The sequence below is a fragment of the Carya illinoinensis genome, chromosome 3, assembly GCF_018687715.1.
Source record: "Carya illinoinensis cultivar Pawnee chromosome 3, C.illinoinensisPawnee_v1, whole genome shotgun sequence".
Lineage (NCBI taxonomy): Eukaryota > Viridiplantae > Streptophyta > Magnoliopsida > Fagales > Juglandaceae > Carya > Carya illinoinensis.
In genome coordinates, this window is record NC_056754.1 from 7,808,104 (window position 1) to 7,830,494 (window position 22,391).

The 22,391-nt window shown below is 38.0% G+C and overlaps 1 protein-coding gene across 2 annotated transcripts in view; it reads right to left on the minus strand.

The window, feature by feature from the left end:
* LOC122303003 (auxin transport protein BIG) overlaps positions 1 to 21,579 on the minus strand; it is a 33,663-nt gene extending 12,084 nt beyond the window's left edge. The window contains exons 1-7 of one of the 2 annotated variants that reach the window (XM_043114529.1): positions 21,144 to 21,574; positions 20,650 to 20,756; positions 12,395 to 12,560; positions 6,210 to 12,301; positions 2,413 to 3,030; positions 2,110 to 2,290; positions 87 to 318 (exon numbers count right to left, since the gene is read on the minus strand). In XM_043114529.1, the coding sequence (XP_042970463.1) occupies positions 87 to 318; positions 2,110 to 2,290; positions 2,413 to 3,030; positions 6,210 to 12,301; positions 12,395 to 12,560; positions 20,650 to 20,756; positions 21,144 to 21,411 (7,664 nt within the window). In that variant the 5' untranslated portion in view covers positions 21,412 to 21,574. Of the gene's footprint in view, positions 1 to 86; positions 319 to 2,109; positions 2,291 to 2,412; positions 3,031 to 6,209; positions 12,302 to 12,394; positions 12,561 to 20,649; positions 20,757 to 21,143 lie in introns of both variants that reach the window. The other variant, XM_043114530.1, reaches the window with a different exon arrangement.
* Between the last annotated feature and the right edge of the window lie 812 nt (positions 21,580 to 22,391).

A 22,391-nucleotide genomic window follows, 5' to 3' on the forward strand; every position in this document is an offset into this window, starting at 1 on the left:
AAAGCAAGTGAAGTATAAGCAAGGACATGAAAGACAAAACTCAATTCAGATGTCAGGCAAAGAAACAAGAATGAATAGAAGTGTACCTGCTGGAAGTCTGAACCGCCTCATTGGGGGAAAACAGAAGCTGCTTGAGTAAAACAACAGCAGGTGCAACAGAGCGTACAGTATCCTTTCCGTGTAAAGCGAGACATTCAGCATAACAATAAAGGAGTTCCACAGAAGATATAACAACATTGTTCATAGTTTGTGTGTCAGGCTGCTCAAATTCCAAAATTCCCCAAAGGACTTGCATAAGCCCATCCACGACTTCAGAACCTGTGTCAATGATAGGAACAGCAGTTTATATTTACTAAATCCAAAATAGATCAACAAAGAAACATATCTCATCACGTCCAGAACACAATTGGACCTCAAAAACTAGCTCTCTGTCCAACATTTCAAAAATGACCTTTTTAAGTTAGCCACCAAATGCCTGATTTCCACATTTTCATTTTAAAAATGCATTTTTTGCCTCCAAAGATCAGTACTAATCAGACCTTTTGGTGCCAGATATTGTTGACCTACTTCTTGGCAACCTTTTTTTTTTTTTTTGGACAACTTAAGCTTTTGGCACTAAATGGTACCATCAAAACTGATCCATGAATGCACAGCAACCATAGAATTTAACAAATTGGCATGATCATCCCCATCAAGTTTAACATGTTTGCATCAAAGAGTTCAACAAAGTAATAAAAAAAAAAAATCAAGTTTTCTAAACAGAAAATAAATGGTGCTTTTAATTTTAGCACCCCCTCCCAAAATAAAACTTTTTTTTTTTGACACGTAAGAAGTAAATTATATTGATATGAATGAAATAGGCATAGCCCATAAAGAGTACACAATGAAAACTTATTCCCATGTAAGACAGATGCAAACCAATTAAACCAACCATCTGATTATTTTATGAATAAAAAAATGACATTTAATGAACTCTAGTGTAGCAAAGAATGCTGCCAACCACAGAATAAGAGGAGAGTATCTTCAAGACCCCAAGGCCAAGGGTTATGAGCAACTTATCCAAACTTAAGAAAAAGCAATGCGGGTCAATGAACACTAATACCTTTAAATATAACAACACAACATGCAAACATACCAAGTATAAAAAAGTAATAACAAAATCAAATATATAATGAAAACTTTACTCAGCCCATCAACACAACTTCACAAAAAGCCACCACAAATATCCAACAGAAGCCCAAGGCAACTATTAAAAGGCCAATTCAGAATTACTAACGAATATACAGTAAAGCTAATTTAAAAGATAATGCACACACCAAGAGCTCAATATATGGAGTCACTGACTCCATTTTAAAAGAATTCCATTCGGGCAAATCGGAAAGGTTATAACGCCCAAGTCTCACATTGGTAAAAAATAACTCATAATAAGTTATAAAGAGAGCCATGGGTGTGAAGTCACATTGGCTACTCGCTAGTTGAAATTGGACTTGATATAAGTAATTCTGAGAAAACTTCAAATTGACTAGTTTCTTCGGGGTTGTAATGCAATTGTGACTAACACTTCCCCTAAGTGGTTACATATGGCATCAGAACTACCTACTAAGGCTAGTCATGTAATATTGTAGCACTATGACATGGCCTTGATAAGAAGATCAGAAATTTAAGAGAGAGTTTGTAATAACCCAATCTCACATTGGGAAAAGCCATAAATCATTAGTTATAAAGGTAGTCATGGGCGCTAAGTTCCACACTAGCTACTTACTAGGGAAAAAAAGGGTTTTATGAGTGATTATAGTAAAACTTCAAATTTATTAGTCTTTTTGGGGTTATAGTGCAGATCTAGCTAAAGTTTTCCCTGGATCGTTACAAACCACCTAGGAATGCCACCAGATACATCATCTTTCTACGGTCAGCAAACCAATAACATCACACCATGCCCCCCAATATTAAACTCGGTAATATTTTTTTTTTTTATAAGTAAAACTCAGGTAATATATAGCATAACCATTACAAAAATCTCAACAGATATCTAGTGTAAGTTTGAGGAACATAAATAAATGGAGATGAAAAGCCAAATCATCGTATGGTGGATTAGGAACGTAACAATACCATTCATCTCTAGAAAAGTAGCCAAATTAGACCGACGCTGCAATGCAATCTTAGAGACTGCACGCATCTGGGCTGTAAATTCTTCAATAATCCACTTTCCTGCAGTACCACCAATCCCAAGCCTTGAAGAAAGTGCAGAGGCAGATTTCACCACCCCAAGGAGACGCATGGTGTCCTTAACCTGAGTCAGAAGCTTCAGTTAGATTGAAAGATGCTCGTGCATCTTAATCTAAAGCATTTACATTCAGACACACAAAAAGATAAAACAAAGTTTACACATAAAAAATTGAAAATTAGTAGTACTTGGTAGTATAACTCTTTTTTGGGGAATACAGCTTGCAAAACACGGCAAGCAGCAGCCTGCAACAAGGGTTCCCTGTCACTTTCAAAAATTGTTTCTAGCAACTGCCTGCACTTGAGTTTGCCCAGCTCCAGTTTTACTTCCTCATCCTTTGAGCATCCTTGTGAACTACACAATGAATAAAATCTAGATAGAAGCTTAAGACCATCTGATATGACCTGCTCCTGAATAGAAGCAGACTGCATTGATCGGCGCTTTTTCCCAGATGCTGCAACGGAGGAATTGGAACCAAGCGCACGAGCTTCCATATCCAAAACTGCATCCATTTTCTCTTTCCAACCAAATTCATCTTTAGATCGACCATATACTTCCAGCGAGTCTATTCTAGGCAGAGCAGAGCCACTGAAGGTTGGTCCAACAGAGATTGTAAATTCTTCATCAGCAAGGAGCGATTCAGCAACCGTAAATGGTATATCATACCAAGAACGCATGCCCTCGTCTAGTTTAACAACCCTCTGGAAGATAGTAATATCAGAAGGAATATGGCTTGCTGAAGTATTACCCACATGCACACGAAAACCTACCATGACTATATCAGGGTTTGAATTGAAGACAGATATCTGTGAAAACAGGAACATTACAGTTAGAGAAGCTTGATACAGCTGAAAACATACAAATTAATCGAACAAGAATACATTTAGAACTCCACCCAAAATGTACTATACTTGACAGGGAAAAACATCAAAAAATTAACCAATGCATCCTCATCTGTGTCAATATCATCAAAATTATGATTAAATCACTAATGGGCTTATGAGTCACTGTCATAGGGCTGTAATCGAGCCGAACCGAGCCAATTTTTGGCTTACCGAGCCCGGCTCAACTCAAAATACTCGAGCTCAAGCTCAAGCCCGAGTTCGAGATTTTTTTTTTTTTAAAATCTTTGTTCGAGCTCGACACGATAAGTTAAAATCTCAACTCGAGCTCGTCCCACAAACGAGTTCGAGTCGAGCCGAGCTCGAGCTTGAACTTGAATTTTTTTTTTGAATAAAATTTAATAATTAATAAATTAAATAAATAAATAAATAAAGGAACTAATATCAAATTTATACAACTAATATATATTATCAAAAAAAAAATTATACAACTAACAAATAGAACCTCTATTAAATTATAAAATTTTAAAAAATTTATAAATAATTAATATCTAACTAGTTAATATTTATGCAAAATAACAATATATTATATGCCTACATATATTATAAATACATACACTTAATATGATAACATATATCTATTTCATATATAGCTCCCACATACTATTATATGAAATTATTAAATTTTATCGACTAATTATTATACAAATTATAAAATATACCTATGAAGTATATTCACCATATAGACATAAGTAATTAGAATACATATTATATATTTAATTATAAAAGTGATATCTTTATATTATTAGCTAATACATATATACATGCATAGGTGTATGTATATATTTATCAATATATGAATGAGTTTTAATCGAGTCGAGCTAACGAGTCGACTCGAGCATAAACGAGCGAGCCTAAACGAGCCTTAGCCGAGTCGAGTCGAGTTTTGTCAGGTATGTGTCATTTACAAATCGAGCGCGTATCTGTTTTCATGAGCGAGCTTTTTTTTTCACGAGTCGAGTTCGATTCGAGTTTAACCGAACGAGTACCGAACTTGCTATCGAACAGACTAGTTCATTTACAGCCCTAGTCACCGATGCAAATACTGGATATAGGTACAACACATTATGCATATGCAAATTCGTCAATTCTTGAAAAACTAACAGAGATGAGATGCCAAGGATACAATAACTTTTTTTTTTTTTTTATAAGAAGTAATTTTATTAGAAATGAACGTGTAGGCAAAGTCCATGTACATAGGAAGTATACAGAAGAAAACACCTAGATACATTCTAAGAAACAGAAAGTGACAACAGAAAATCATAAATAGAAGCTCCGTTAATCACTAAAGCAGAAAATCAAAGCAACAAAGAGTGCACAAAAAAGTTCCAAATTTGCTCCAAAGTATTTTATACAATAACTAATTAACATATAACACCAAAAGAATACACGATCGACGATCCATGTTTGATATTCATAGAAATTGATTTTTTTTTTTTTTTAGAAAGTTGAAATGCTTCTAAAATACTAGATCCACATTTTAAAATAGTGTACACATGCCATATACAGATTATATCATGCTGTATCCATAGCACATCCACAAAAACTGTTATTTATAGTTATGTATACCACATCATCCCATCAGATACACATCATACGAGTACAGCAGCTATTCTAAAGTGTCCACGCTTCCTGGATTCAGGCAGTACCGTATAGTTCCTGTCACTCAACAGCAGGAACTTGAAGCCTATCAATAATCTCAGAGCCCAGGCCTTATTGGACATTCTGGATATGAAAATATGCATAAAAGCATTGCCTTTCTATGACTAGTCAATTTCTCAAGTGCACAATAACAAAAATAAAATAAGGTTAACAGTACTTTCTATCCAAAACTCTCTCTCCCTCTCTATCCGCTGAATTTGAAAATAAGTCCCCACCAACTCCCACGCAAACTAACAAACCCTTTACTCTCAATCTCCCCATCCACCCATGTTACCCTCTTACCCCAAATCCGAGTTTTCTTGACTAGGCTTCGATTTGGTCTCTCCTCGCTTTGAGTTCAGACTTCAGCCAAGGCTTGGTGAAAAATTATCAGTCTTCAGAGAGAGTAGCACGTGCTCAAAGGTGAAATTTGAAGGCAGAATGCGTGGGTTTCTAGAAAAATGGATTTGATAAATGTAGAGGGTAAAGATTTCAGTAGTGGAAGAGGGGTTTGAGGAGTTGGAAATGGGTTATTAGGGAAGAGGTTCAGTACTCTTCGACAATTTTTTTCAGAAGATAAGAGACTTTTCTTCTAATGCTCCATAAATTATTATTAAAATTACATTTTATTCTCTCTCTTAAGAATAGCAGCAAATTCTTTTTGCCTCTTTTTATGAGTTCAGCCGTTAAAACCAAATCAGTGTCAACCTAATTGGGCAACTTACCTCCCTCTGCAGCAGATTCAAGACAGCCATGGGACACATACTAATTGTTTTCAAGGTAATTAATTCCATTCAATAAGCAACATACCATTTTAGAAAATTTGACACTTTGGAATAGAAACACATTTGAGACTTAAAACCATGTCAGCTACAGGAAGATGAATTTAATAAGGCTGGAGATGGTACTACCACCGTGTCCCATCCCTACACGTTGTATGCCTAGTTTTTGTTTTCTAAACTAAATAATCACCACAATATTTATGATGATGTCACAGGTATCTCCTATGGTTCCCCAATTTTCAATGACCTCCTACCCAAGACAATGTAGCACCACTTGCACAAGCAACTTCAACATATTTTGGCACCATCCCACCCCCACAATACACAATTAAACAAACAAACAAGTAAACAAATTAATAAACGATAAATAATTATCTAAACTAAAACGCTTTACTTGGGCTCTTGCCTAATCATTTGATCAATAAAATCTTGTTTACAAATAAAAAAAAAATTATAACGGAGTAACTGTGTAAATGTATAACAATAATTACACAAGAAGGCTACAAACATAAGAAGTATATTACAGAATGCTCCCATGTAAGTCAATTATGTCTACCACCATATGAGAAAGAATGAGACCTAGAAGAAGCTAATATAAAAAACCACAGATGAAAAGAGGTATACACACAACACAATAAATAGACTGTAAAGAAACAAAACCTTAAATCCTGCAGGGCTGGGGCTCTCTAGATAGCCATCCTCAGATGATAAGCTCTGCTTAGCTGCATCAGAGTCACCATTTCGGACAGCATCTCCGCCCAATTTCACATCTGCTGTAATGCACACTGTTTTCTCAAAAAAATCAAGTGGGAATTCAGGATTTTCACCAGCATAAGCTTTATTGCTGAGGATACCAGAACCCAATTTTTTAACCTTCTCTGATGTCACAATTGCACCAGCATCAACTCCAACAGGGACGTGTGAGTATATCTGAAGGCTTCCATCATCATGTAGGACAAGACAATGGATTTTGTCTTTGGATAAAGGCTTGTAAGCAGTAACCCCAACTATGGGTGAGGTTGAACCCACTGCATGCCGCAGGTTTTGTGCAATTAATTCTTGAGGCCCCATGGACATAGCAAGTGCAGAATTGGATTTCACACTAGAAAAGCAAACAAACAACCCACTGCCAACCAGCAACTCTTTCCAACGATGAAGTCCAGCAGGCCGCAACTTACCATCTTGCTCCTCATACACTGAAGATATCTCAGTTAAAGATGTTGCACTGGAACTTAGCCGACCAATCAATGTTGTCCCATCTTGGTACGATATGAAAAGTAATTTATACATTGATGAAAAGTACAAAGAGGAACCCTTTGCATGAATTTCTTTATCCTGAACACATACAAGTTCCTTCAATGGTGTGGCCCCAACATTACCTTCCACTGACAACTCTAGCCTGAATAAGCTGCCACATTCTGAAAGAACAATAAGAAACATCTTCCCGTGGGAAGCCAAATAAAGGGTCGCATCCACAATAATGTCATCATGCAATGTGAAGTAGTGCAAGGGACTGATGTTGTCCTGTGACAGATCATATATTTTGATAAATTTGTTGGTTACCACCATTAACTGAACCTGAGAACCTGGAACCCAATCAACCCGCCTGATATATGCACCTTGCAAAGCTAGTTCAATGGCAAGACGATCAGTCACTTCACCACGAGGGTTCAAAGTGAGGACCTGGCAATCTTCATAACCAGCTACAGCAAGATAGTTCTCTATGACTGAATTGAAAGCAAGATGGACAATTTCAAATCGAACAGCATTCTTGGAGAGGGGCTTAACAATTGTCTTGTCTGCTGTTATGGGTGCAATGGTTGCTTGTCCAATTAACTGCCCAGCATCAAAGATAGCAACTTTGTCACCTTCTCCAACAGCAAGTCGACCTCGAATACTGACGCTGAGCAAGGATTTGACAAGAGAACCACTCACTAAATGTGATTTAAGCTCCTTGGCATTTGAATAGTCAGCCTTTATTTTTAGGTCCAGTGATCCACTTTTATATGCCTTTTTCAACTGCAAGATATCGATGCCATAAGAAAGTACCTTCTCGTCGCCCAAATTGATTTTCTTATCTTTTGAAAGGTTAGAGTCTCTTCTGCTAATTATGGAAGGCAATGAAGATGAGCAAAGGTCAAGAACCCGACCCTCAATGTCAAGCTCCTCTAGTAGCAGTGGAATCCTATCCTGAAGCTCTCTTGGAATAGATAACCCGAGGGAATTATCAACATCTGTATTAACATCTTCATCGAAATCTGAATCACTATCTGGCAGCTGATCTCCATCCTCAGTAAAGGGTAAGAAGGACTGAAAATTACTAGAACCTTGAACAGGAGTAACACTACTTCCAGTGAATTTGCGAGGCTTCAAGCACTGACAGTTGCTACCCCTAACACCACCAGCCCCACAATCACAGAAAAACCTACTTGAGCGAGAATAAACAACACGATGACCACGATGGCAAACTTTTGCACAGACAGAGCAGCAACCTTTTGATACAGTCAGATCACATGTATAGCAAAAATACCAATGCTGTTCCATGAAATTGCTGCCACTGGATGTAAAAGTGCATACTTTAGATGCAAGGGCCCTTTCGCTGTTACCATCCTCTTCCTCATCCTTGTCTATGCTAGCCACCTCACCATCAGAAGTCCCATCATCCTCATCTTCATCAACAGATGTTGCATCACATTCAAGAGATGAGGACACCCCTTCTTGATTAGCAGAAACAACCAGGGTCTCAGAATTCTTCCCTGATCCTATCAGCCTAGAAGCCACAGATCCCATCCCAAGAGTATTGCTAGACAAAGACTTTCTGGTAGATCTCTCTGGCATACTCTTACCAGACCCACAATCAGTCAAGACAGTTCCAAGAAAGCCGAACAGAAACTTTAGCCCTGCAAGCAAACGTTCTTCACCAGCCAGCTTCTCCATCAACATTACTGCCCTTTCTAAAAGCAATTTCATCGACGTCTCTCCTCTTGAAAGTTGAACAACAAGATGAAAGTAAGACTTGGCTGCTTGAATATCAAATAGCAAAAATGCAGTATCAAGTGAAACCAGTGCAGCTTCAAAAATATGACTTTGCAGTTCTCTTGATTGCAACACAGAAGGAGAAGATACAAGGCACAAAATAAAATTCATGGTTGATTCTCTGAGAGAGACAGAACTTCCTTTTGCACAGTTAACCACACCCGAATCCACCATGATGCAACCTAAAAGCCTTTTCTCCAACCATTTAGACAGGAGAAGTAAATCCATGCTGAGGAACTTATTTTGGATCTTTTGTATAAGACCAGGACACAACTCTCCGGATAAGAGATCAATAAAGAAAGAGAGTGCCTTTATATTAACTGATTCGGAACAACAGTCATCTAGTGAGTCAATCAAAACCAACAAATCAACATGTTGCAACCCATGAAGTTCCTTCACCCATTCAGATACATCTTCTGCACCAAGATAAAATTGGAAAATGACAGACTTTGAGGGGTCTTTCCTGAGGCTATCAATTGTATCAATAGCCTTTGTAATTACCAATTCATAGATATCAGTATTGCCTACTCCTCTGGCATTGATGTCCCTTAAAAAAACTTCAATGTGCTTTAGTAGAAATAAGTTAGAAACATCTGACCCTTCAAGCCCCACATTTAAGCTGTGATAAATAGCTTCACACTTTGCGTGAATGCTTCCAAAGATCCTATCAAACTTGACAGTCATTACCGTATCAAGAATCTGACCAAGTAACTGATTCTCCAGGTGGATATTTCCTCTTACATCTTTTATTCTGAGCAGCCCATCTAGAATGTAAATGATCCCTCTAATGGTAAGAATGCAAGAAAGAAGGACCCCACTAGGAGTTTGAAGATTAAAGGGAAAACCATGCAACATAAATTCCCAGTAGGCCCTGGATAAAATTCTAATATCCCTTTTATCAACAGTAGCATCTAACTTCAATAAGAGATCAAGAACAGGCTCCAGCTGACAAGCATCAGTGCGACTCTTTTCAAGGAGTTCATCTTGGACACACTTGTCAAATCCAGAATGCTTGAGAAGTAATAGATGTGAAAAAGTATCACCGTTGTTCTGGCTATTATCAATCGTGGCTAGGAAAGCTTTCTGATGGACCTGTAAATATCTTTCCAACATGGAAGTCAGTAGCGTGATCAGCATTTCAACTTGACCAGCTTCAACAATGGAGCAAATCAGGCCTTCGGCAGAAGTTATATACTCCTTGTCCCTATAAGTTTTTTCAACCCATACTGGACTTGGTCCAGGAATTGCATTTTTCATGCAGTATCTCCATATGCCAACATTAAGTAAGGAGAGCATCAGTGACAGCCAAGAACCATTTCTAAGGAAATCCCAGCCTAGTTCCTCAATTTCTTCAGTTATGTGCATGGAAGACAATTTCTGCAGCAGCCCAACAACCAAACCAGGGACATTAGTGTCTTGGCCAAGGGCATCGTGGTGCCCTAAAAAAGAGTGGGTAAAGAAGAAAAAATGTGCCATATCGGATAAGTCCAAATCCTGAGGGCAAGCCAATAATTGAATCAGATTGTCTGCTGGAGTGCTCATACTAGGATAATCCCAACAAAGAACAAAAACATATCTTTCAACAATGAGATCCTCAATTGATGCAGCCTTTTTTCCTCTCCAGAAGCCCAGTATCCTTGAGAAGGTCGCAAAAATGTCATTCCAACTCAAGCATAAGCCATCAATGGCATCATGATCCCAATATGGTGAAGTAGGAAGGGCTGTAATATCAATCAGTTGATTGATCAAGCTACTGATGGGAGGCTCTTCAACGCATGTACTGACCAAATTATTCAGTGTAACTGATGACCAAGATGATATATGACCATTGATGTTATTATGCAGATGTGATACAGAATGGGGTGTTTCCCTCAACTTGGATCGCAAATCCAGAAGCAATGATGGGGGGCAAGTACGCGGATAAAATATCGTATGACGAAGCACTAAAATCAACCTCGAAACTATCAAGGCCCAGCATGACAACTGTGTGCTGTTAAGACCTGAAGTTGGAACATCAATTTCTCTTAAGGAAGAAAATATTATGTTTGCCAGTGTTGCCTTTTCTTCTTCGGAAGATAAGTGGAATGCCATCAGAAGAATCTCAATATGAAAAATAGAGGGAAGGGTCTGAAGAAGCTCCTTTAAGTTAAGACACTTTAAACAAGCAGCATTTGCCTTCTCAACAACAAAAGCCACAAATCCTCTATATATTTGGGCTCTGAACAGGCTCCCAGCCAAACCCACCCGACAGAATAGAGTGTGAGCTAGCAAGTTTAGAGTCCGATCATTGTACACAAAGGTATCATTTTCAGCATTCAGAATTTTCTCAACAAGGTACTCTTCAAGGGAATCAGACAAAGCATGGCGTGTGAGAAGTTTGTGCAACAGTTCAAAGCAAAGTTCATGAATATTCCCCTTTTTCTTCTCTTCATGTAAACTGCCACCACCATCAGAAGTCCTGTCTTCAGAGCAACAGCCCTGACAATTAAGTAAGGAAAGCAAAATATCAATATGGTTCCTGTTGAGCTGTCTGCAGCCATCCTCATACATGGATTGATGCCATTCAGGAGAGAATATGCTCGCCTCAAGAAAGCTTAACATTTCTGTAGCAGCTTGAATTGCAATGATGCTATGGCTGGAACTAGAATTGATAGCAACAGGTGGTTGATCATATCCATCTGTAGATCCCACAGAACGAGCACTTTCAGAAAAAAGGTCACCAAAAAGGGCTTCATCCTCATTGCAAACTGAATTTTCAAGTTCAGGGGTGGAACTAGTTTTTGGACAATTGGAAGATGATCTCTCCACTTTAGGCTTCAATTTTACTCCTTCAGAATGAAGGAAAAAAATAAGCTGCATCAGATTGTCCACCCACTGATTAGCTGAGGGGAATACCAGTTTCAATAATTCTTCAACTGTATACCTCTTAAGTAAAGGAACCTTCTGAAAATGAATATGACAAGAAGGGGAATCAATCAGCAAATCAGTAGAACCACCACTAATTCCTTTTTCAAACTCTTCCCAATTGAGAGCCTGATGTGTTTGCCTCTCAATATCATGAATGAGTTTCAATGTGTAAAGAACACTGCGAGGGAAAAAAGCTAGTGGAGGCTTTGGGTTAGCCATGGAATTGTTGTATCTCCATACAGAAGAGTCCAAATTGTCCAAAACAGAAGCGACTATACATGTTTGAATATTCTGAAAAACACTGCTGTTGCAGAAAATAACCTGAACAAGCTGAAGAAACTCCTCCAACAGCGATAGAATCAAGCTCTCAAAACTACCCTCAACAGCAGCATGGCTACTTACAAATTCAAATGCAGGTCTAAACAAACTCGGCAATACATCAGCAAAAGAAGCAACAGCATGCATCAATTGAGCATCATACTCAACATAAGGCATTTCCTTCGCAAGATTTCCGAGTAATGTCAAAATCCTCGAACAGAATGAGAGTCTCTTGCTAAAATCTGTACCCAGCATCTTCTCATCAGATATATCTGGGATTGCAATCAGTTCTTTGCAGAGCAAAATCAGCCGCAATATGCATCCTACATGAGCAACAGCCCAATGCTGGGACAGAAATATCAGCTTGTTCAAATCTTGATGGGAAACATGTGCAACAAATCCAGAGGTCTTCCTATCAGGTTGTATGCACTCAGAAGCTAGTGTCATATGTAGCCGATCAACCAGTTTCTCTTCTAGTGAACAACTAATACCTTTTAAGACAAATATGAAGAGCACGTCAAGACTAAAATGCAAATCACAATAACATGACCACAAGAGATAATTGAGTTAAAATACAAAAATACCTTGAAGACTGCATTTATTATGATTATGCAGATCAATGCCACCACAATTACCGCTAACCATCGACAACAAGTCTGCCAGGCTATTTACTGAACAATGCAGCATTGTGTCAGATTCTTTATCCATCCCATCTACTAACGCAATCTCCAAAAGCTGTACCAAGTTATACTGAAAAATAAAAACACAAGGGTAATTATCACCATTTAAACAATAAAATAAAATAAAGGATACACGGACGTATAGATGCACAATATATTTCACCAGTATGTTGAAAATGGTCATTGTGAAACAGAAATTAAGAAGATTACAGGCAACAGGGAAAAAAAGGTTGATAACAACAGCTAATCCCTCCCTCCTCCCCCCTTTTTTTTTCCTGCCCTCTCTCTCATCATAAGTTGTGTTATAGTAGACCTCTGAGCATGAGTTAACAGGTGTTGTCAAAAAGGTCACATCTTAGGTAGTCAGGCATCCAAGACAAAGTTATGTATTGATAAAGTGAAAGATCAAATCTGACCAAGTAACCAACCAAGAAGATTAACGTGTATGGTTGTTGCATATCCATCTACTGTTGCAGCTACTACCTCATCCCATGCAAATCAATTATGAATTCTATTCGATATCCTTGTAATAAATTAATCCAATCAATCTTTCTGTGGTCCAATACGTTACAAGTTTGATGAAAGCATTTTTTGTGAAGTATGTGTTCTTGTCTGCCCAATATTTGAATCATATAATGTTGAATGTCCCTTTTTAGAAGGAACAAGAATGAGTTTGAACCATTCAATATGCAGTTACATTCCCAACAATGTATGGGATTTGAGACTCTTGGTATGATGACTAGCCCTTGAAGTTACGTTCCCAACAATGTATAGGATTTACCGTGGATGGGAGGCATCAGTGGCGAACTGTTGGCAGCATTCTGACGACACTAGACGATGGAACATCATCTTTGCTCAATCAATGAACAATTGGAAAGCTGAGATGTTTTTATCATTCTATAACCTCTAGTATTCTATTTAAGGACGAGAGGTAGCATTGAGAAAAGGATCTCATCACGCACAAGGCAAGTTTGAGAAGTGCCTTAATGCTACCTTTAATGCCCTAATCCACAAGACAATTGGGGCTATGGATGTTAGGGGTTTTCATCCTATACTTTTATTAGATAGTGTGTATTAAATCATCTCCAAAGTTCTAGCCAATAGGTGTAAATATTTCATGCCTTTAGGATGTGTGGGTCATGCCCTAATGTTGGTGGACTTTTCTTTTTAGAAGTAAAAATTTTATTCATCAAATGCAATAGACGAAGTCCATGTACACAGGATGTATACAAAAGAAACACCTAAATACATTCTAATACTAGGAAACTGAGGACAAAAACTCATGGACAGACCCTCCATTAAGTACAATAGCTGAAAATCATCTAAATAGAGAACACATGTAAAATTTCCAGAGTTCTTCTACATTGCGTTCCCTATTATTAAAACACCTCTCATTCCTTTCCAACCAAATGCAACACGTAATGCACAAAGGAATCATCTTCCACCCAGCTGCCACTTGAGAGCAAGTATGAAGTCTAGTCCAACATGGGTGTAAATCTACCACTGATTTTGGCATAACCCAGGTCAGTCCAGATCTTCTAAACACACCATCCCATAACACTTTAGCCACATCACAATGTAGGAGTAAATGATCCACTGATTCCGCAGCTTTCTTGCACATGAAGCACCATTCCATGACAATCATTCTACGCTTTCTCAAGTTATCAATTGTCCGAATATTCCCAATTGCTGCTGTCCATAGAAAAAATGCAACCTTTGACAGAACATGAGCCTTCCAAATACTCTTCCAAGGAAAAAAACTGTAATGCTGATAGGACAACATCTTATAATATGATCTAACAAAGAACTTTTTAGACGCCGTATATCTCCAGTACATTTGATCCCTCTCATATCATCTAATATCCACTGAATACAACAATCTGAAAAAAATCAGTAACCTCCTCAATTTCCCAATCCTGGACAGGTCTGAAAAATCTAACATCCCAATGCACCTCTCCATTGGAGTAACTCATCAAATCTAAGATTGAGGCCTGTTGATTAACAGCCAACCTGAAAACAACCGGAAAAGCTCTAAATGGTGCATTCTCACTACACCAAACATCAAACCATAATCGAACTCTTGAACCATCATCTACCTCAAATTTGACTTGTTTCACAAAATTATCCCATCCTTTTCTAATAAATTCCATAAGCTCACACCATAAGTCCCCCTACTCTCCTTAGTGCACCAGTCCCCCCCAATCACTCCCATACTTCCGAACAATCATCCCACCCTCCACAACGCTTCCTCTTCCCTTCGATATCTCCACAACCACTTCCCCAACAACGGCTTATTAAAACTACACAAATTACAAACCCCCAAACCTCCATCAGCAATCGGACAGAAAACCTTTTTCCAGCTTACTAAAGGAATATTATTCTCCTCCCCCAAACCACCCCAAAAGATGCTCTAAACAACTTTTCTATACAATTAGCCACTCCAACTGGTAAAGGAAATAATGAAAGAAAATAAGTTGGGATATTAGAAAGAGTACTCTTTAGAAGGGTGATTCTACCCGCTTTTGAAAAATACAACGTTTTCCACCCCGCCAACTTTTTCTCAATCTTCTCAAGCACTCCATCCCAAATATACTTTGCCTTAAACAATGCCCCCAGCAGGAGACCCAAATATTTCATGGGCACATAAGCAACTCTACACCCCAATAATTCTGCCAAATTGTTAATATTATGCACATCTCCCACTAGAACCATCTCCGATTTACCCAAATTCACCTTTAACCCAGAAAAGGCTTCAAAACATATAACAAGGCGGCCCTCAAAGCTTGAATTTATTCACCAACAGCATCATAAAAAATAAGAGTATCATCAGCAAAAAGCAAATGTGATATAGAAATGAAGCCATCATTAGTAGTTCCCACCGAGAAACCCAATAGAAAACCTCCTCCTACCACAGTCTCTACCATACGGCTCAAAGCCTCCATAACAAGAACAAATAAAAGTGGAGATAACAGATCCCCTTCTCAATCCTTTATAACTCTGAAAATAACCACATGGCTGCCCATTAACTAAAATCGAAAACCGAGTAGTTGAAATACAATGTCTAACCCAACCACACCACTTGTCACCAAAACCACATCCTCTGAGCATGTAGAAGAGAAAATCCCAGTTCACGTGATCGTACGCCTTTTCCATGTCCAGCTTACAAAGAACTCTCGGAACACCTTCTCACATCCAACTATCTAAACACTCATTCGCAATCAGCACAAAATCAATGATTTGTCGGCCTCTAACAAATGCATTTTGGGGCTTAGAAATAATCTTCTCCACCACCTTGGTCATTCGATTTGCCAAAACCTTTAAACTTATCTTATAAATCCCACTTACCAAACTAATGGGACAAAAATCCTTCAACTTTGAAGCACCCACTCTCTTAGGGATTAAAGCGATAAATGTGGCATTCATCGACTTCTCAAACTTTTGATTATCATAAAATTCTTGTAGAACCTGCATCACCTCCTCTCTCACAATATCCCAACAATCTTGAAAAGAAAAAAAGCCATAGAAAACACCCATCTGGGCCAGGAGCTTTTTCTCTTCTCATCCCCCATACCACCCAATGCACCTCAAGCTCTTCAAACGGCCTCTCTAACCAGCTTGCTGTAAAAGAATCCATAGCCTCAAAATTCAAGCCATCAATTTTACGTCTCCAATCCGCCGTCTCAGTTAGGAGAGCACTATAAAACTGCACAACATGATCTTTTATCTCATCAGGTGTAGAGAGCACATTATTATTAGCTTTAATCATCTCAATAGCATTGTTACACCTATGAGAGTTAGCCATTTTATGAAAGAAACTAGTGCACCTATCCCCCTCTTTAAACCATAGAACTCTCAATTTATGTCTCCAAGATATTTCTTCCATCAAAAGTACCTCACAAGTTCTTTTTTTTTTTTGATAAGTAAGTGATAAATATTATTGAAATGAATGACATAGGCATAAGCCATGTACATCGAGAGTATACAGAAGAACACCTAAACACATTCTAACTACGATGAATTAAAGACAAAAAATCATGAGCGTTGTCCCCATTTAGTACAATAGCGGAAAACCAAAGCAATAAAGTGTGGAGAAAAAAGTTCTTCAGCTCCTCCCTTGTATGTTCCTTATCATCAAAACAACGCGCATTCCTTTCTAACCAAATACACCACATTATACATAACAGAATCATCTTCCACACCGCAGCCACTTGATGACAACCTTGCAACTTCCTCCAACCACCCAACAAATCCACCACCTTCAAAGGCATCACCCAAGGAACATCAACCCTTTGAAAGATCTCATCCCACAACCCCCTTGCTACCTCAAAATGCAATAGAAGATGGTCCACAGATTCACCATTCTTTTTGCACATATAACACCAATCTACCACAACACAACCCCTCTTCCTCAAATTGTCCGTAGTCAAGATCTTCTCAAGAGCAGCATTCCAAACAAAAAAAGCAACTTTAGAGGGGACCCGGGACTTTTCCAAGGGAACGGGGTATGATCTTGTGTTGTCAAGATTTTGTAATACACCTTAACCGTGCAATTCTTATTATTAGACCTCCACTTCAATCTATCCCCCTGTGTCGTAGGCATCCCCTTGGAGTAAAGTAAGCTGAAAAAATCTGAAACAATAGCTAATTCCCAATCATGAAAATTACTATTAAAAAGAATATTCCACTGGTGAGAGCCATGCAAAAAAATTCGCATATCCGCCACTAAAGCCTCCCTATTCTCTGCAATGCTATAAAGAGCCGGAAACGCCCTTTTCAATGCAATCTCCACACCACACATCCCGACAAAAACTGATACGGTTGCCCTCACCTGCTACAAAACAAATCTAATTTTCAAAACATGGCCACCCCCTCCTTATAAACTTCCATAAACCCACGCCATACCCCCCACTCACTTCATTAGAACACCACCCACCCCAAGCCGCTCCATATCTAACATCGATGATTGCCTTCCACAATGATCCCCCAATAACGCTTTATTAAAAGTTCTCAAGTCACACACTCCCTACCCCCCCGTACAACTGGAGCACATTTTGTCTTCCATTTAACCAGGCGGAATTTCTTCTCCTCCCCATACCCCCCCCCTCCCCAATAAGAACCCCCTAAATAGTTTCTTGATCCTATTCACCATCCCTACAAACATCGGAAATAGGGATAAGTAATAAGTGGGGAGATTAGTAAGGGTGCTCTTAATAAGGGTGAGACAGCCCCCTTTCGATAAATACATCTGTTTCCAACCAACCAACCTTTTCTCTATCTTCTCCACCACCCCATCCCAAATAGCTATAGCCTTAAAAGTTCCACCCAACGGTAAGCCCAAATATTTCATCTGTAAATAGGACACCTTACAATCCAAAGTGTTTGCTAAGCTGAGAATATTTGAGATTGCACCCACTAAAACCATCTCAAACTTCCCAAGATTCACCTTGAGTCACAACACTGCTTCAAAGTAACGTAACAGTGCTCGTAGAGTTTGAATCAGGCTAATATCCGCATCACAAAAGATAAGAGTATCATTTGCAAATAAAAGATGTGAAATGATAATAGTGTCACCAGTGCTTTTGCCCACCTGATAACCAGATAAGAGAGCCCCATCCACAGCCACCTTTACCATCCGACTAATAGCCTCCATGACTATAACGAACAGAAGAGGAGATAATGGATCTCCTTGTCGCAGACCCCGAGAACTATTAAAGAATCCAGCAGGAGTGCCATTAACTAGCACCGAGAACCGTGCAATAGAAATACAGTGACTCGTCAAGGAGATCCACCTCTCACCAAACCCACATCTCCCAAGCAGATATAATAAGAATTCCCAGTTCACATGATCATACACCTTTTCGATGTCTAACTTACAAAAAATACATGGCTCTCCCTCCCTCAATCTGTGATCCAAGCACTCATTTGCAATGAGCACTGAGTCAAGGATTTGTCTCCCGCGAATAAATGTGTTTTGTGACTTGGAGATAATCTATTCCATCACAGGGTTTAACCGGTTGGCAAGCACCTTCGAAATTATTTTGTATATACCACTAACCAGGCTTATAGGACGAAAATCCTCAATACTCGACACCTCTTGTTTCTTAGGAATAAGAGCAATAAAATTCGCATTGAGAGATCTTTCAAACTTTTGAAAAGAATGAAATTCACTAAAGACCTGCATAATATCACCTTTCACTATGTCTCAGCAAGTTTGAAAGAAACTCTCTCAAGTTCTAACACCACTTCTTTCTTTCTTAACAAAGACTCCTCACTTTCCCCCTCAACCTCCAAGGCCTGTAGCTCCTCCCAAAGAGATTTTTTCTACTGCTCTACATCCCAAATACTTCCTTGTTCCACTACTTCAAATCAGCCTTCAAAGCTTTGACTTTACTTGCCAAAATAAAGCTAGAAGTCCCCACAAAATGATAAGAGTGCCACCAGCTTCTCACCTTTTCTACAAAACCCTCAACTTCGAGCCACATATTCTCAAACTTAAAATATAGTCTACCCTCATGAATACCCCTACAATCAAGTAAAATGGGAAAGTGATCCGAACAAACCCTTGGCAATCTTTGTTGACATAACTCTAGATAATGAGTCTCCCAAGAAGGAGAGACAAACAGGTGGTGGACTTGATGGCTTGTCTGTAAAATCCCCTTAGTAGCCATAGCAATCTAGATGTTTGGAGCATGGTTTCTTTGTGTTTAACTTGGTATATTTGGGGGAAACTTAATGCTCAAACCTTTGAATCTTGTTAGACGACAATGTTAGAATTAAAGGCCATTATGTTCAATGCTCTTTATGTTTAGATGGCAGCGTGCAATAGCTTCCATTCCTCTAGCTTTCTAGATTTCATTGGCTTGTGTTCTTTTTCTTCATACTTCTAGTTGGGTATTTCCTATTGTACATTTTGGATATGCTTGGTTTGCACCCCTTTATGTATTATGTCTAGACATCAAGTCATAATCGTCTAGTATTACCCATAATTGGATTTCCTTCACCTCTCAAGGTAGTTACTCCTTTTTACTCCTCATGATAGACCTTGTGTTAGTAGGTTGTGCCCCTATGTGACTTTAATGAAAAATTAAGCAAGTTTGGCTCTTCTGGTACAGTTTTGATGTTTTGGCATCCTTACCTATCAAAAAATTTATAAATTAAAAATAAAAAATAAAAAAACCCATAAATGCTCAACTTCTAATGCTTGTTACTAAAACGCCAACAGGCAAACTACCAGGTTAAACAAGCTTAATAAATTTTCGTCTATTATATGATACCAGCATGTGATTAATAGAGGGAAAAAAAGACGGTTGAGAACAATTTCACTAGTGACATCTCAAAGGTCCCACGCCATGAAGTATCAGTGGTATATACCCCTGCATGCGACCAAAAATAACACTGCAGAAAATAGGATCTGTATAGTACAGATAAGTAATGCAATGTGCGAATTCTTCAGGATAAATCCATGAGAAACAACAAGGTTGTTTTGTTTTTTCACATATGCAGCAGCAAAGAAAATGAAAATGCATGAACAGAAAATATGCATGATAATCCAGAAAACCACAACCAGAAGAGTATGTAATAACAGCAAAACAGTAACATAGCCATCAAATTACTGAGCAACTCCCTCATACATACATTGTAGACAATAGCTGAATTCATAGCAGTGTCCGTAAGAGAGTAATACAACCCTTTATTAGCACGAAAGGATTGACATCTCTAATGAAATAATCCATTTCCTTAACATGCAAAAATCGAACTACCATAACTAAAGCTGCCACCACCAGTGGAAGAAGAGTATGTAATAACAACAAAACAGCAACACAACCCTCAAAGTACTAAATAATTCCATAATAAATACCCTAACGACAATGGCTGAATACATGGCAGTGTTCATAAGAGTGTAATACAATCTTTTAAATAAACAATAAAGGACATCACTTATGAATTAATCCATATCCTTAAAACACAAAACAATAACTAAAGTAATTATTACATTTTTTTCTAAGCTAAAGCAATTACTACATAAAACCTTATTACACCGACTTAAACAACCTTGTGAAACAAAGCCTACACTAAAAATTTTAAAAGGAATGGATATATAAGCAAACAAAACTTATAAGAGCACCTCCCACGTGAATTGCCAAAGAGGCCACACAAACCTGAATATTTAAATCATCGCCATTGAATTCTGATTTTTCCAAACAAGATACAGCAAACTCCAGCGACTGTTGCACCACGGCAATGATTAATCCTTCCGCTTGCTCCACTATTCAAGTCAATTGCAACGGACAAAACATAAAATTAACAGAAGCAAAAAATACTTTCAACAGCTTCATATCAATTACTTTGAATCAAAAAGTAGTAGTTCCGCCTTTACTGGCGTAAGCATAACTCAGCAAATCAAAGCAAAATAAAAAATAAAAACGAAGGAATCTGATAAAAATTGCAAAGATAGAAAGGAACTTCTAATAATCCATCTGAACTTTTATCGTCTAGAGTAATTTTCTCACTTCCTGAATCATAAACCGCTATACTGATCGCTCCCACAAGAAAGAAGTTTCCAGAAATGCTCACCAAATAAGAAACAATTAGAACTATAGCAAAACCGATACTCAAGAAACGAAACGAATAAAAAAAAAAAAGTGAAGCATACGTGACAGAGATCGAGAAGCGGAGGCGATCGCAGACGCAATCGCACAAAGAGCTTGAATCTGCGACTGGTTCCAAGATTGGAGCCGCAACCGGGCGTCGGTTCCTGCCTCGACGCCGCATTTCAGAAGCAAGTAGAACTTCTCGAGCGCCGGTCTGATCGAGTCCTCGGACCGAAGCTTGTGGAGAAGATCGGTAGGGGAGAGGGGCTTGGAGCCGGAGAATAGAGCGTCTGCGAGGTTGGCGAATAGAAGACTCTCGTTGTCCGCCATGAGGAGCGAGACGATCGAGAGTGAGATTTTAAGAGGGACTAGTGCATGCGAGCTTGAATTAAATGGTGTTGTGTTTGTGTTGGGGAGTGGGGGGAGGGCGTGGAAGTGAGGGTTTATAGAAGATGGAAGGAAGATGAGTCTGAGCCCCAAGGCGGTTGTAGAGAATTTTATGCACAGGCCTTTCGGGGCCTAGACTTTAATAAAAAAAAAAGTGGGTTTTGCTTTTCTTGCAAGAAAGAAAAATACAAAAGCTAAAGTGATTTTTTTTTTTTTATTACATGTTAAAAGATATTAAGATTAATTTATTTCAGTCTAATTTTAAGTTAAATATAATATTTAAATATTTAATTTTTAAATCATTAGATATTATTTAATTTCAAATTTTTTTATATATAAAACTCACAGGATTTTTCACTTAATATCTTTTTATATAAAAAATTTATAATTTTTTTAATTTTTTATAAATAAATTTAAACTCATTTTAACATTTAAAATACATCTAAACTAACCAAAAATATAGACTGATTTGCATAACTCCCAAACTTTCAAAACGTAGGACTTGGATTCAAAATCCTACTCTCTAAATATATCAAAGAAAACATATCTAAATTTCTTTTAAATAAATTTCATAAAATTTACTATCTTATCTTATTATAATTTATAAAGAAGTTAGTTTATTTCAATTCAACTCAAGGAATCATACTATTTACTTTGGAAAAAAAAAACCCTCACGTAGGACAACCTACGGGCCCCAAATGGTCGGTCGAAGATAATTTTTCCTTTTCTTGAATAAATTATTAAAAAGAAAAAGAACACTTTAAACATTTTCTTGACTTTTAAAGTCAATAAAATTTTTTTCATTCATGAATTAAATTAAAATATAAAATATCAGTTTTTTTTTTTTATTAATTCGGAATACAACGTAATTGTATTTCTTTCCATCTGTGCATCCGTAAATATTGTGGATTAAACGGAGCCGT